The 17,470-nt window shown below is 37.3% G+C and overlaps 1 protein-coding gene across 2 annotated transcripts in view; it reads right to left on the bottom strand.

Moving 5' to 3' along the window:
- Dym (dymeclin) overlaps nucleotides 1-17,470 on the bottom strand; it is a 354,439-nt gene that overhangs the window by 312,018 nt on the left and 24,951 nt on the right. For both annotated transcript variants that reach the window (XM_076836810.2, XM_076836811.2), the window contains exon 2: nucleotides 15,926-16,112. In XM_076836810.2, coding sequence (XP_076692925.1) covers nucleotides 15,926-16,065 — 140 coding nt within the window. In that variant the 5' untranslated portion in view covers nucleotides 16,066-16,112. The remainder of the gene's footprint in view (nucleotides 1-15,925; nucleotides 16,113-17,470) is intronic.

The raw sequence follows: 17,470 nt of genomic DNA, 5'->3' as shown, positions 1-17,470 counted from the left end.
AGACTTTAAAAAATCAGAATCCAACCAATACAGTGAGAAAAAAATCAAGGGTGCACTTGAAGTAAAACTCGCTTGCTCCTTTATTTTAATGCTTTAAAGGATGCTAGTTGCTTCTCCCCATTTAAACTTCAAAGTTTAAGGGAGTTAATTCTGGGCAAACTAAATAAATTGTGCCTAGAAAGGTATGAATGAAAGAACAAGAAACAAAGGTTCTAACTCAAAATGCAAAAACTAAACTTCTTGTGGTCCCTCAATTTGAGAAAATAAAGATGGCCAAGAAAAGTCTTAAATTACGTATTCAATTAGCAAAATGGCCTTGCACATTATTTTGGTCAACATCCAAGCAAACCAATGATGAAAAAACTAGAAAAGAATTTAGAAGACGGTGTAGTAGTTATCCCAGGCCCACCTCTGTGACAGAGCAGACTGTTTCAATTTGAAAAGTTGCAATAAAATTGTACACAAAGTTGCCAAAGAATTTAAAAACACAAAAACAGGCACCAAAGAGTCAGAGAAAAAAATAATTTTACAATCATTTAATTGTTTCCTTCAGTTAGAAACTTGTAACCCAATTCAACAAAATCTCTTTTCCTGTTTCTCAACTGGGGAAAGAGATTAAAAAACTTTGAGAAAGGATCATTCAGGCAGCTCCTCTAAGCAGAGAAAAGATACATACACTCCATTGAAGATAGATAAAAAATATTGGATAGATAAACCATAAGCTTACATGTATTATTGTAAATAATGGCATTCAAACATAAGGTACCTGTGACTATGACCTATACCTTTCAAAGAGCTTCAAAACATTTTATTTATATATATATATATATATATATATATATATATATATATATATATATATATATATATATATATCTCCAGATAATTTAACATCATAGCTCTTTGTCATTACTTGAGGCTGAGACAGGGATTAGTCTATTTTCCCAAAAGAGACAGTGTCACATGATGGGCAACAGAATACATCATACATCTCTGGAGTTACATAAACCTGATTTATCAGCACTTGATGTATAATGCTGGATAACCCTCCTAGACTTTAGTTTTCCCATGCATGGGATAATGATAAATATAAGAACTAAACAAAGAGACAGAAGCACGTAAGGCAATGAGCCCAGCACCTGGCACATGGAAAGTGCTTGATAAATAACTGGTAAATTAACAATGATGATCATGTTAGCAAAGCCTCTTAGCAGATGTACATTTCTTTTATTACAAGAAAAATCCAAGTAGTTATCAAAATTTAATAATGCTATCATGTACAATCACAAGACTGAGATCCAAATTAGAATAAGTTATATTCCATGTATGTATAACATGTCAAAATACACTCTACTGTCATGTATATCTAAAAAGAACCTATAAGCAATTTAAAAAAAAAAAAAGAATTTAACAGGCCTGGCACGGTGGCACGCACTTGTAATCCCCGAGGTTTGAGAGGCTAAGACAGAAGGATCTCAAGTTCAGAGCCAACCTCGGCAACTTAGCGAGTCCCTGAGCAACTCAGCGAGACCCTGTCTCTAAATAAAATATAAAATGGGCTGGAGATGTGGCTCAGTGGTTAAGCACCCCTGGGTTCAATCCCTGGTACCAAAATAAATAAATAAAAGAATTTAACAACCCTAAAGAAAAATGGAAGCCCTTGTTAAAAGAGTGTGACAAAGTGAAGTTTAAAAAATATTATATGATACAGTATACACACACAATGTATATTATGGCGCATGCTACAATATGGCTGAAACTTGAAAACATTATGCTAACTAAACTAAAGCAATTCTGAAAAAGTGAATATTGTATGAGTCCACTTACATAAGGTGTCTAGAGTAGGCAAATTCATATAGACAGAAAGTAGCCTAGAGGTTATCATGAACTGAAAGGAGCAAGGATTAGGAAGTTAGTACTGTCTAATCAGTACAGCATTTCTGTTTCAGATGATGAAAAGGTCTGAAAATGGAGAGTGAGACTAGTTGTAAAACATGCACTTAACACTAAATTACATATTTTAAAATGTTTTTAAAAGGTAAATTTTACGTTATGCATATTTTAAACACAATAAAAAATTCTGAGGGCTAGGGTTGTGACTCAGTGGTAGAGCACTTGCCTACCATGTGCAAGGTGCTGGGTTTGATTCTCAACACCACATAAAAAAAATAAATAAATAAAATAAAGGTATTATGTCCAACCACAACTAAAACCTTTCCACTTTATAGGACAATTGGTAAATTATAGCAGACTAGACTCAATTCCCAAATACCAACATTAAAAGATATTCATCTCTGGAATACTAGACAACATAAAAAAATCTTTAACATGGCTAAAATCCCTGGGGTATTTGTTTCCTTGCTCACCCTTCTACCACACTGATCTTCTATTCTAACACGTACAACTTACTCCTGCTTCAGATTCTTTATGCTCATTCTTCCCTCTACCTAGAATATTCTTCCCTAGAATATGCATGGCTCACTGCCTGATGCCACAGGTGTCTGTTCACACGATGTTTCCCCAGGGTTTCCTTATCTGAAGAAACCTCCTGCTGGTATTTGCTCCCATTACATCCCTTTCCATGGCCTGGCTCTGTTTAATGTTTCTTTATTATACTTAGCATTTCCAAGAATGACCATATATACTTGTTTATTTATTATTAATCTACTCCACTAACATATAAACTGCATAAGGACAAAGGACTTTATCTCTCATATTTTCAACCCTTAAAAACAATGCTTGTTAAAAGTGTCTAATAACTATTTTTTAAGTAATCAAAGAAGATTCATTTATTAAAAAGGAAATAAATACATTATTTCAAAAAATTATGTAATATGGTATAATACAAGTTTTGAAAAAAGAAGAAAAAGTTATAAATACACATCCATATACAGGATATGTGTATTTCTATAAAAGTAAGAATAATACATACCAAAATAACAACTGTGATGATCTTTATGTGATGGAAAAACATACTATTTTTCCTTCTGTTTCTGTGTTTACTGACTTCTCTTCAATGACAGATTATCTAGGTGGTTAGAAAATATTATTTTACTGGAATATCTACTATAAAGAATCTACCTACTTATATAACTAGGGATTATGACAAAGACTTGGTTACAAGGAAATTCATTGTATTTTTCTGTATAATCAAGTGCAGTAAGAAACAATGGAATGATTGACATTAATTAAATAACTCATGGATAGTCATAAAGTATACTACAACCAATTAAAATTATGTTGTAGGAAATGTGAGTTAAAGAAACAATGCATAGAATAGGATGAACATTCAAAAAGGAGAACTAAAAAGATATGCAACTGAAATGTTAATAATAGTTGTTACTGATTATTATTTTTACCATTTTTGCCTTCCTTGTGTCTTTTTGTTTAAAAGTATCAAAAAATGAACATACACCACTATGGTATTCAGAAAAATGAGTTTTAAATGACTGTGCCAAATGCTCTCTTTTTGCCTTATATGAGCACCATCTAGTGTTCAATACATGTAATACAATTTCCATAATGCAATGAACGTTTCAGAACAGTAGCATTTATTTTAAAAATACATTTAAACACAAAGACAAATATTACTATACTCAGTGTCTGGCCTAATTTTTAAAACATATGAACAACTAGTTCAAGAGTCATATGACTTTAAATCATCAAAATAAAGAGATCATGAGAAAACTGATTAAATTTCTGCTGTTTATATTCATTCCTCAAACATTTTTAACTCTCAAGACAGAGCCCTAGTTCTCCTTTTAAACTAATAGATATTTACTCCTTGAAAGAAAAGGAAAGTCAGACATTTCATGTGCATAATGGTGTTTTATGTGGCAGGAATTATTTTTTTTCCATTTCACAGAAGCAGCAACAGCCTCAATGAGATTAAGTAGCTTGCCTGAGTTCACAGAGCTGGTAAGTGGTAGAACTGAGCTGCAAGACAAGGTCAGTCTGGCTCCAAAATCTATGTTCCCTTAATATGCTTCACTGTCTCAATTCTTCACATCTCACCCAAAATCACTGCACTTTTGAGGTGCTTCACCACTGAGCTACACCCCTAGCCCTTTTTAATTTTGAGATACTGTCTCATTAAGTTGTTTAGGGTCTCACTAAGTTGCTGAGGCTTGAACTCAACAATCCTCCTGCTTCAGCCTCCTGAGTCACTGAGATTTCAGACATGCACCACTGCACCCAGCTTCATTGCACCTTTTGACAAAATAATTTCACTTAAAATTACACAAGCTGTTGCCATATTGCTTAGCTCTGCTCTCAGATCTAGAACTTCAAGCTCATTAAGTATTAATGCTTAAATAAACATCAACTTAAACCAAAAGAACTCTTAAAATATATTGTTCTATATAATGTTGTTAGGTGGATACGTCAGTCTTTATAGGGATGTAAGATTTTCCATTTCCTATATAACAGCAGAAAGTTAGACCTTCATCATATCATGGGTACATTACTATAGATGCCTCAGATTTGGTTTCCCTGTCCTAGTTATTATTTCCTGCTCTTTCCAACCTATCATACATCCTACTTAAGAAGTAAGCTCCCTAAAACAATGCTTAAACCAAATCCACCCAACAAGAGCTCACAATGGACTGTACTTCTAATCTTCGGCTTTCTAACAGGTATGTCAAAACTAGTTAACAGGTAGATAGATTTTTATTTCCCAGGACAGCCTTCTGTGGTCAGAACTCCCATCCTTGAGAGCCTCTAGGCCTTTCTAGATCTGAGCAGCCTGGCCAGTTGCTTGAAACACCAGGAAAAATGTTAGGAAGCATTCTGAATGCTCCCTAAAATCTTCCCAATCTATTAACACTTACTTCTCATGCCCTCCCAAAACTGAGTTTATAGAAGTCATCTGGTAACATTTACTTCACAGTATAAGAAATCATTTCTACCTATTATATTTAAAGTTACTCACTGCATTATGTGTAATGAAAAAACACTAAAAGCTATACAAGTGACAAAAGTAAATGGCAAGGTTTGGTGGCGTATGCCTGTAATCCCAGCAGCTCTGGAGGCTGAGGCAGGAGGATTTCAAGTTCAAAGTCAGCCTCAGCAACTTAGTGAGGCCCGAAGCAACCCAGCAAGACTCTGTCTTTAAATAAAATATAAAAAAGGGCTGGGGATGTGGCTCAGTGGTTAAGCACTGCTAGGTTCAATCCCCAGTACCAAAAAAAAAAAAAAAGTTAAATTAACTTTGGTATACTCAGCAATTATGTACTATACCTCCATCAAGAAAAAAGGAGGCAGAGCAGAGCCGCCTCCCAAGCCCGGAACAGGCCCAGCAGCCCGCCAGCGTGGCAGTCATGTCACCCCATTTGGAGCAGGGGCAGAGCAGAGCCGCCGACCGCATCTGGAACAGGACCAACGACCCGCTGGCGTGGTAGTCACGTCACCCCAATTGGAGTAGGGGCAGAGCAGAGCCTCCGCCTGCGCCCAGAACAGGCCCAGCAACCTGCCGGCGTGGTAATCACGACACCCCAATTGGAGTAGGGGCAGAGCAGAGCCGCCACCCGCGCTCGCAAGGTAGGCAGAACTGTGACCGACCGGTGGAACAGGCCCAGCGGCCTGCCGGCGCGGCAGACATGTCACCATATTTGGAATAGGGGCAGAGCAGAGCCGCTGCCCGTGCCCGCAAGGTAGGCAGACCTGCGACCAACCGGAGGAACAGGCCCAGCGGCCTGCCGGCATGGTAGACACGTCACCCCAACTGGAGTAGGGCCAGAGCAGAGCCGCGGCCTGCGCCCGGAACAGGCCCAGTGACCCGCAGGCATGGTAGTCACGTCACCCCAATTGGAGTAGGGGCAGAGCAGAGCCGCGGCCCGCGCCTGCAAGGTAGGCAGACCTGCGACCAACCGGCAGAACAGGCCCAGGGGTTCACGGGCGTGGTAGACACGTCACACCAATTGGAGGAGGGGCAGAGCAGAGCCGCCGCCCGCGCCTCCAAGGTAGGGAGACTTACAACCGACCGGCAGAACAGTCCCAGCGGCCCGCCAGCGTGGTACACAGATCACCCCAATTGGAGGAGGAGCAGAGCCGCCGCCCGCCCCTGCAAGGGAGACTTTTCAACTATACAAGAGCGATATAAATATATAGGGGGAAAATTTCAAAAACACAACAGTTTCACCAAGCAGAAAGAAACACGAGTAATATGAAAAGACAAGGAAAGAAAGGACCACAAGCAATGCAGGTCAACTCAACTTTAGAAGAGGTAATAGCTACAGCAGATGGAATGTCAGATAAAGAATTCTGGATATACGTGCTTCAGATGATCTGGAGTCTCAAGGAAGACATTAGACAGCAAAATCAGACAATGAAAGATCACTTCGACCACTTCGACAATGAATTACATAAACAAATCCAAGAAGCAAAAGATCAACTATACAGGGAGATAGAGGTAATAAAAAACAAACAAACAGAAATCCTAGAAATGCAGGAAGCAATAAACCAACTTAAAAACTCAATTGAGAATACTACCAGCAGAGTAGAACACTTAGAAGATAGAACATCAGACAATGAAGACAAAGTATTTCAACTTGAAAAGAACATAGACAGCTCAGCAAGACTGTTAAGAAACCATGAGCAGAACATCCAAGAAATATGGGATAATATAAAGAGACCAAACTTAAGAGTAATTGGGATACAGGAAGGTATAGAGGTCCAAACCAAAGGAATGAGCAATCTATTCAATAAAATAATACGAGAAAACTTCCCAGACTTGAAGAATGAGACAGAATCCCAAATCCTAGAAGCCTACAGGACGCCGAATGTATAAAATCATAAGAGATCCACACCTAGACACATTATAATGAAGATGCCCAACATACAGAATAAGGAGAGAATTTTAAAAGCTACAAGAGAAAGGAAGCAGATTACATTTAGGGGTAAACCAATCAGGATAACAGCTGATCTTTCAACATAGACTCTGAAAGCTAGAAGATCCTGGAATAACATATTTAAAACACTGAAAGAAAATGGGTTCCAACCAAGAATCGTGTATCCAGCAAAATTAAGCTTCAGGATGGAAGAAGAAATTAAAAACTTCCACGATAAACAAAAGTTAAAAGAATTTGCAGCTAGAAAACCATGTCTTCAAAACATCCTCGGCAAAACATTACAGGAAGAGGAAATGGAAAATAACAATGAAAACCAACAGTGGGAGGTAGGACAGTAAAGGGGGGGAAAGTAATCAAAAAGGAAAACAAACCATGTTTAGTAACATAAATAAACAAATATGGCTGGAAGAACAACCCATATCTCAATAATAACCCTAAACGTTAATGGCTTAAACTCACCAATTAAGAGACACAGGCTAGTAGAATGGATCACAAAACAAGACCCAACAATATGCTGCCTACAGGAGACGCATTTGATAGGAAAAGACATACATAGACTGAAGGTGAAAGGTTGGGAAAAATCATATCACTCATATGGACTTCAGAAACAAGCAGGAGTGTTCATACTCATATCAAATAAAATAGATTTCAAGCCAAAGTTAATCAAAAGGGATAAAGAGGGACACTACATACTGCTCAAGGGAACCATACACCAACAAGACATAACAATCATAAATATATATGCCCCAAACAATGGTGCAGCTATGTTCATCAAGCAAACTCTTCTCAAGTTCAAGAGTCTAATAGACCACCATACAATAATCATGGGTGACTTCAACACACCTCTCTCACCAATGGACAGATCTTCCAAACAAAAGTTGAATAAGGAAACTATAGAACTCAATAACACAATTAATAACCTAGACTTAATTGATATATATAGAATATACCACCCAACATCAAGCAGTTACACTTTTTTCTCAGCAGCACATGGATCCTTCTCAAAAATAGATCATATATTATGTCACAGGGCAACTCTTGAGACAATATAAAGGAGTAGAGATAATACCATGCATCTTATCTGATCATAATGGAATGAAACTGAAAATCAACGATAAAAGAAGGAAGGAAAAATCATGCATCACTTGGAGAATGAACAATAGGTTACTGAATGATCAATGGGTTATAGAAGACATCAAGGAGGAAATTAAAAAATTCTTAGAGATAAATGAAAACACAGATACAACATATCGGAATCTATGGGACACATTGAAAGCAGTTCTAAGAGGAAAATTCATTGCTTGGAGTTCATTCCTTAAAAAAAGAAAAAAAAAACAACAAATAAATGATCTCATACTTCATCTCAAAATCCTAGAAAAAGTAGAGCAAAACAACAGCAAAAGAAGTAGAAGGCAAGAAATAATTAAAATCAGAGCTGAAATTAATGAAATCAAAACAAAAGAAACAATTGAAAAAATTGACAAAACTAAAAGTTGGTTCTTCGAAAAAATAAATAAAATTGACAGACCCTTAGCCCTGCTAACGAAGAGAAGAAGAGAGAGAACTCAAATTACTAGCATACGGGATGAAAAAGGCAATATCACAACAGACACTTCAGAAATAGAGAAGATAATCAGAAACTATTTTGAATCCTTATACTCCAATAAAATAGAAGATAGTGAAGGCATCGATAAATTTCTTAAGTCATATGATCTGCCCAGATTGAGTCAGGAGGATATAGACAACCTAAACAGACCAATATCAATTGAGGAAATAGAAGAAACCATCAAAAGACTACCAACTAAGAAAAGCCCAGGACCGGATGGGTATACAGCAGAGTTTTACAAAACCTTTAAAGAGGAACTAATACCAATACTTTTCAAGCTATTTCAGGAAATAGAAAAAGAGGGAGAACTTCCAAATTCATTCTACGAGGCCAACATCACCCTGATTCCTAAACCAGACAAAGACACTTCAAAGAAAGAAAACTACAGACCAATATCTCTAATGAACCTAGATGCAAAAATCCTCAATAAAATTCTGGCGAATCGGATTCAAAAACATATCAAAAAAATTGTGCACCATGATCAAGTAGGATTCATCCCTGGGATGCAAGGCTGGTTCAATATACGGAAATCAATAAATGTTATTCACCACATCAATAGACTTAAAAATAAGAACCATATGATCATCTCGATAGATGCAGAAAAAGCATTCGACAAAGTACAGCATCCTTTTATGTTCAAAACGCTAGAAAAAATAGGGATAACAGGAACTTACCTCAACATTGTAAAAGCAATCTATGCTAAGCCTCAGGCTAGCATCATTCTGAATGGAGAAAAATTGAAGGCATTCCCTCTAAAATCTGGAACAAGACAGGGATGCCCTCTCTCACCACTTCTGTTCAACATAGTTCTCGAAACACTGGCCAGAGCAATTAGACGAAAGAAATTAAAGGCATAAAAATAGGAAAAGAAGAACTTAAATTATCACTATTTGCAGATGACATGATTCTATACCTAGCAGACCCAAAAGGGTCTACAAAGAAACTATTAGAGCTAATAAATGAATTCAGCAAAGTGGCAGGATATAAAATCAACACGCATAAATCAAAGGCATTCCTGTATATCAGCGACAAATCCTCTGAAATGGAAATGAGGACAACCACTCCATTCACAATATCCTCAAAAAAAATAAAATACTTGGGAATCAACCTAACAAAAGAGGTGAAAGACTTATACAATGAAAACTACAGAACCCTAAAGAGAGAAATAGAAGAAGATCTTAGAAGATGGAAAAATATACCCTGTTCATGGATAGGCAGAACTAACATCATCAAAATGGCGATATTACCAAAAGTTCTCTATAGGTTTAATGCAATGCCAATCAAAATCCCAATGGCATTTCTTGTAGAAATAGAGAAAGCAATCATGAAATTCATATAGAAAAATAAAAGACCCAGAATAGCAAAAACAATGCTAAGCAGGAAGTGTGAATCAGGCGGTATAGCGATACCAGACTTCAAACTATACTACAGAGCAATAGTAACAAAAACAGCATGGTACTGGTACCAAAACAGGCGGGTGGACAAATGGTACAGAATAGAGGACACAGAAACCAATCCACAAAACTACAACTATCTTATATTTGATAAAGGGGCTAAAAGCATGCAATGGAGGAAGGATAGCATCTTCAACAAATGGTGCTGGGAAAACTGGAAATCCATATGCAACAAAATGAAACTGAATCCCTTTCTCTCGCCATGCACAAAAGTTAACTCAAAATGGATCAAGGAGCTTGATATCAAATCAGAGACACAGCGTCTGATAGAAGAAAAAGTTGGCTACGATCTACATACTGTGGGGTCGGGCTCCAAATTCCTCAATAGGACACCCATAGCACAAGAGTTAATAACTAGAATCAACAAATGGGACTTACTCAAACTAAAAAGTTTTTTCTCAGCAAAAGAAACAATAAGAGAGGTAAATAGGGAGCCTACATCCTGGGAACAAATCTACTCCTCACACTTCAGATAGAGGCCTAATATCCAGAGTATACAAAGAACTCAAAAAATTAGACAATAAGATAACAAATAACCCAATCAACAAATGGGCCAAGGACCTGAACAGACACTTCTCAGAGGAGGACATACAACAAGTACATGAAAAAATGCTCACCATCTCTGGCAGTCAGAGAAATGCAAATCAAAACCACCCTAAGATACCATCTCACTCCAGTAAGACTGGCAGCCATTATGAAGTCAAACAACAACAAGTGCTGGCAAGGATGTGGGGAAAGGGGTACACTTGTTCATTGTTAGTGGGACTGCAAATTGGTGCAGCCAATCTGGAAAGCAGTATGGAGATTTCTTGGAAAGCTGGGAATGGAACCACCATTTGACCCAGCTATTCCCCTTCTCGGTCTATTCCCTAAAGACCTAAAAAGAGCATGCTACAGGGACATTGCTACATCCATGTTCATAGCAGCACAATTCACAATAGCAAGACTGTGGAACCAACCTAGATGCCCTTCAATAGATGAATGGATAAAAAAAAATGTGGCATTTATACACAATGGAGTATTACTCTGCATTAAAAAATGACAAAATCATAGAATTTGGAGGGAAATGGATGGCATTAGAGCAGATTATGCTAAGTAAAGCCAGCCAATCCCTAAAAAACAAATGCCAAATGTCTTCTTTGATATAAGGAGAGTAACTAAGAACAGAATAGGGATGAAGAGCATGAGAAGAAGATTAACATTAAACAGGGATGAGAGGTGGGAGGGAAGGGGAGAGAGAAGGGAAATTGCATGGAAATGGAAGGAGACCCTCAGGGTTATACAAAATTACATACAAGAGGAAGAGAGGGGAAAGGGAAAAATAATACAAGGGGGAGAAATGAATTACAGTAGAGGGGGTAGAGAGAGAAGAGGGGAGGGGAGGGGAGGGGGAATAGTAAAGGATAGGAAAGGCAGCAGAATACAACAGACACTAGTATGGCAATATATAAATCAATGGAAGTGTAACTGATGTGATTCTGCAATCTGTATACGGGGTAAAAATGGGAGTTCATAACCCACTTGAATCAAAGTGTGAAATATGATATATCAAGAACTATGTAATGTTTTGAACAACCAACAATAAAAAAAAAGAAAGAAAAAGGTGGAAGCAAACAGCAAACATACACAAGATTCTCTAAGATATATTCAATACTCTTTAAAAAAAAAGATACATTCAATACAAAAAAACACAATGTGAAGAAGCATGTATAATATGCATGCTATTTTTGTCTAAAAAGAAGGTAATATATGTGCATATTTGTATGCATATGCATAAAATATCTTTACATTCAAGCAAACTGATAACATTGACTGCCTTTGGGGAAGAAAATCAGGCATGCAGGGGGATAAAGAATAACCTCAGTATCCTCTGGGTTTTGAACCACAAAAAGGGGGGGGGCAGAATCTTTTTCAAGCAAAAATAAATAAAATTCTAATTTTAAAATTCCATCTACAGACACCATAGCTCCTCATCTCTCACACCACTGCCAAAGCTGGGAGGGCTCTAGCACTCAAAGCAAGCCCTGTGACCAACATTTTCCTTTGGCAGGCCAGTATCCCACTGGGCCATACCTGCAGACTGAGCTATGTCCTGCCTCAATGACTTTGGCCACATACTTTTCAAATGTGTCTGAACTCTCTTGTTCTTGCTGGCTGTCTCTAAATCATCCACCCCTTCAGGGTTTTATGCACATCCCAATGCCTCCAAAATTCCTTTCAGAATCCTGTAATCATGACCATCTCACCAAGGACCACATACCAACAAACTCTGTGCTTTAGAACATGTATATCTGATCTCACGTGTCAACTGTTTTTTTAGAAAAACAAAAACTTTGTAGTCAAGAAGTAATAACTTCTAACTATGCACATGCCTATAATCCCAACTACTGAGGAGGCTGAGACAGTAGGATTGAAAGTTGAAGGCCAGCCTGTGCAACTTAATGAGAGGCTCTGAATTAAGACAGATTTTTTAAAAAGAATTGGGACTTAGACAGGCACTTGCCTGGCATGCAGGAGAACCCCTGGGTTCAATCACCAGTACCATTAAAAAAAAAAAAAGTAATAATTTCTGCTGAAAGATAGAGTGACTACCACAAGGTGAAACAACTAAAATATCAAATCAAATAAAAACTTGATCCTGTCTTTCTGATAAAAATCCTTCAATGGTATCCACCAAAATTAAAACAAAGTTGAAATGCCTTAGTATTCTTTATAAGAACCCTCAAATCTTCCAAACCATCTCCCCTCACTACTCCTCTTCACTTGTGAAAACATGGCATGTTCTTCCCTACCACTAGGCTTCCCTCCTTCATGCTGTTCCCTCTATCTGGATCAGTCTTCTGCCCCCAGCCCCCATTCCTCTGACTCAGGTCATCTTTGGCTGCCTTCAGAAAGGATTACTGAGGTAGCTGAGGGATAGGAACAGGTATGTTCTGAGACTCATACTATGGGAATAAATTACCTTTGAAAACATAAGTGGAATAAATAAATATGTACCACTTCTTCCAGGAAAGCTGTGACCCAACCTGCTCATTCCAGCTTGGGTGAGGAGATACTCCTGCCATGTGCATGCTTCCCTGTACTTCCATAACGGCCCTGATCATACCTCACCACAGCCAACTGTTGACTTACAATTAAGATTATAAGCCCTTTGAGAACAAGTGTCTTCTATTTAGCTCAACATTATAGCTTGAAAAACAAACAAATAACAGATGGATCAATACACATCGAAAGATCACCTGGGTCCTTCAGTTTTCAATGACAAGCAGGACACCCATGAATGCATTCACACAAACCATACCTTCACATGGGAATATTCAGATGTCTACAAACCAAACAAACAATAAGCACAGATTTGTTTTGCATTGTTGTTACTATTATGGAATTTAGAAACATAAAAATCAGTCATGTAAATAGCTTAAAAATATTTTATTAAGAAAAATAATTAGCATATTATATAAACTTTACTTGAATTATTCTTGATTTCAAGGCTTTGCTTCACAAGTAATATTAGTAATGTGAAAAATTTTAAACTATTAAGGAATCTAAGTAGGATTTTGCAACCAGGCCTGGAAGTTTTAACAAAATCAGTTTCCTCTGATGCTAAAAATGGTTAATAGTAAAGAACAATTAGATTAGTCCTGAAGGCCTTATCAGTGTTTCCAAAACTTGACAGATATTAATTTGTGGGTGCAAAACCAGACTGTACTTGAAGATAGCATATATGGATACAAGGAATTCGAGGAGTAACCAAATCTCAGAAATATTGGATTCATAGTCTTTGCCTGCAGAGACTCATCTTAACCCTGAATGATTCTTAACAAGGTAATCCTGGCCCCTACTGTCAAGGGGGCACCTGCTACCTCAAAGCCTATTCAATCTCAAGGTTTGGTTCTGCTGTTTTAGTTACCAAGGAGTGAACCCAGGTGTGCTTATCCACTGAGCCACATCCCCAGAGCCTTTTTTTTTTTTAATTTTGAGACAGGGTCTTGCTGAATTGCTCATGGAGATACTTGTGCAACTCTGTGACTATGTTAAAAACAATGAATTACACACTTGAAATAGTGGGTGGATCACATCTCAAAAAAGTTTTAGTTTTCTATTGCTGCTATAAAAGTTGCCACAAATAAAGTGGTGTAAAATATGCAAATTTATTATCAGCTCATAAGTTTGAAACAAGTCTCAGTGAGCTAAGATTAGGATGTCAGGCTCTAAGACAAAATCATTTTTCTTGAGACCTTCAGCTCCTTGAGGCTGCTCACCTTTCTAGGCTCATGACCCCATTCCTCTAACTTCAAAACCAACCAGGGCAGGGTAAGTCCTCCTGTAGTCACATCACATGACTCTGACTTGTTCTTATTCCCCTGCTCCTTCTTTCACTTTCAAGAATCCTTGTGATCACACTAGACTCACCTGGGTAATCCAAATAATCTCCCTAATTAAGATCATCTGATTAGCAATTCCATTTGCTACCCTAATTCCTCTTTGCCACATTAACATAACATTCACAGATCATGGGAACTAGGACATGGATATCTGGGGGCAGGGAACTATTCAGCCTCTTACCAGAAGGCTATTAAAAATATATATATATTTTTAAATGTACTTATTGAGAGGCTGGGGATATAGTTCAGCTGGTAGAATGCTTGCCTCACATGCACAAGGCCCTAGGTTCAATCCCAAGCACTGCCAAAAAAAAAAAAAAAAAAAAAAATCTACTTATTGAATATATGGAAATGCAATACTCTAGTTACCCTACATTACATGTCAATTTTTATAATAAAGAGTTAAAGTTAACTACTGTTTTTCATCTACCAAATTTTCATTGATCCAATGTAAAAATTGCATTAAATTGACAAAGATGTGGAGAAACAGGCTCTTTTTTACATTGCTCATAGGAGCATAAACTGGTAAAACTTCCAAGAAGCACAGTGTGGCATAACTCCCAAAATTAGAAAGCAACCACAGGGCACACACCTATAATAATCCCAGTGACTTGAGAGGCTGAGACAAAAAGTTGAAGGCCAGCATGGGCAACTTAATGAGACCCGCAGCAACTTAGTGAGATCCTGTCTCAAAATAAAAAATAAAAAAGGACTAGGGAGGTAGCTCAGTGGTAAAGTGCTCCTGGATTCAATTCCCAGGATGAAGGAATAAAAAAATTATAGTAGCATACATACTCTTTGACCCCACAATTTTACTTCAAGGAATTTATTCTAAAGACAGATTCCTATGCATGAGAAATGATATATTCAACATCATCTATTAAAACAAAAGACTGGAAACAGTCTAAATGTTCATCAAATAGAAAATTGATTAAATATATTCTCCAGTTAGTTTGTAGCCATAAAAAGAAAAAGGTGCAGCTCAGTGGCAGAGCACTTGCCTAGCATGTGTGAAGCACTGGGTTCAAACCTCAGCACCTCATAAAAATAAAAAAAGGCATGATGTCCATCTATAACTACAAAAGAAAATTAAAAGAAAAAGGCAGTTTTGTGTATTCTTACATATAAAATACATATTTTACTTAACTTTTGGGGAAAAGCAAGGAACAGAATAAGAATAGCATGTATATTATGCTATCCTTTGTATTTAAACAACATGGGATATATGCTTAAATAACCTTGTTCTGGGGTTGTGGCTCAGTGGTAGAGCGCTTGCTTAGCGTGTACGAGGCGCTGGGTTTGATCCTCAGCACCATAAAAATGTAAAATAAAGATATTGTGTCCACCTAAAACCAAAAAATAAATATTTTTAAAGAATAACCTTGTACTATCTCTAAAAGAAACTACTAGTAGCAATCATTTCTGGAGAAAGGAGGTAGTGAAGTAAAAAAGGAGAGAAAAACGTATTTCCTACTGTTCATACCTTTTGGATTTTCTATTAGTATATATATGACACAGAGAGAGACAGACAAAGATCAAACAAACACTAAAACATACTTTCAAAAAGTAGCATATCACACAGGTTAGTGTGGCCTTCTATATGAATTTTTCAATTTCCAGACAATCTCTTACCTGCTAGTTGGTGCAGGGAAAGAAAAGGAGAGAAGCTGATTCCAGAATGGGTCATTCTCAGAGACAGATTCTGTGCCTGATAACTTTTTTAAGTACTCATTTTTAGGAAGATCACTGATCCTGCTGCTGTTTGATCCCATCTTCTAAAGTGGTAAGATAATTTACACCTGCATTTCCACAGTACAACCTAGAAAAAATGGAGAAAAAAATTCAAACTTGTTCAAAATAGTCATCATAACTTTTCCCAGCTTTAATTTACATATTAAAAAAAATCTATAAACTTACTAAAGGAAATTACATCTCTCCTATTTGTAAGTATATTAGACATCAGATACAAAGTTACAAGGGGAAAGACTTAACCAACACAAACATAAGAATCCAAATCTATACTTGCACCTCATATATTAGGATGGGACTACCTCTGCTCAAGAAAATGTCTCAAAGCAAATTTATACCTATGGTAACTTATTAACAAACATTCCGAAAATGAGGCTTATTTACAATTGAGACAATGGTGGTAAAGAAATACAGAGACTAGCCACTGGTGGTGCACACCTGTAATGCCAACTGTTCAGGGATCAAGCAGGAAGATCTCAAGTTTTAGGCCAGTCTGGGCAACATAGAGAGACCCTGTCTCAAAAAAGGGGGCTGGGAGGTAGAGGCAATTATAGAGACTGCAAGGCATGAATGTGCAAGGAGGAGAAAGTAGTTCAAGTAATTACCATGTTCTACTGACACGTACTGTGGGGGCTGACCTGAATTACCTGCTTCTCCTGAAAAAACTCCCAATTCTAAAGGAATCACATATAATTCTCTCTCATTCTGCTAAGTATATATACAGTATTTGTTGACATACTCCTTCACTAAACCTTGAATTTTTTTTTTGATGATAGCTCTTAATTCATCTTTCTATCCCCATTAACTAGACAAACATGTAATAGGCATTCCCTAAACAATATGTTGAAAAGAATAAATGACTGAATAATTATACACAAGGCTCTACAGTATTTGTTGTGCCTGGTCATTAAGGAAAAAACTAATAGTTGAGGGCTGGGGATGTGGCTCAAGCGGTAGCGCACTCGCCTGGTGTGCGTGCGGCCCGGGTTCGATCCTCAGCACCACATACAAACAAAGATGTTGTGTCCGCCAAAAAACTAGAAAATAAATATTGAAAAATTCTCTCTCTCTCTCTCTGTCCCACTCTCTCTTTAAAAAAAAAAAAAAAACTAATAGTTGAGTTCAAATATGAATTACTGTCTTCCTCAAATCACACTCAACATAGTTCTAGAACAAGCTTTATCACAATTTTCAGAATAAGTGTAACTGAATAATAAGATGGTGGTGAGATTAACACTAATTACACTATTTTCGAAATGAAAGAAAACTATGTGGACTCAGTGACAGAAAAAGTTCCATTCAGGTGAGAATTTTTATTAGTAACTGACTTTCTTACTCATGCCCCTCCTCATTCCATAAAGGCAAGAAAACCAAGGGCAGAATTTGGAAGGATGTCTTCTTGTATTCTCTACAGATCTGAACTAGCTG

The sequence above is a fragment of the Callospermophilus lateralis genome, chromosome 17 (assembly GCF_048772815.1).
Source record: "Callospermophilus lateralis isolate mCalLat2 chromosome 17, mCalLat2.hap1, whole genome shotgun sequence".
Lineage (NCBI taxonomy): Eukaryota > Metazoa > Chordata > Mammalia > Rodentia > Sciuridae > Callospermophilus > Callospermophilus lateralis.
The sequence above is the reverse complement of the archived record's forward strand: the minus strand, read 5'-3'. Positions and strand labels throughout refer to the sequence as shown.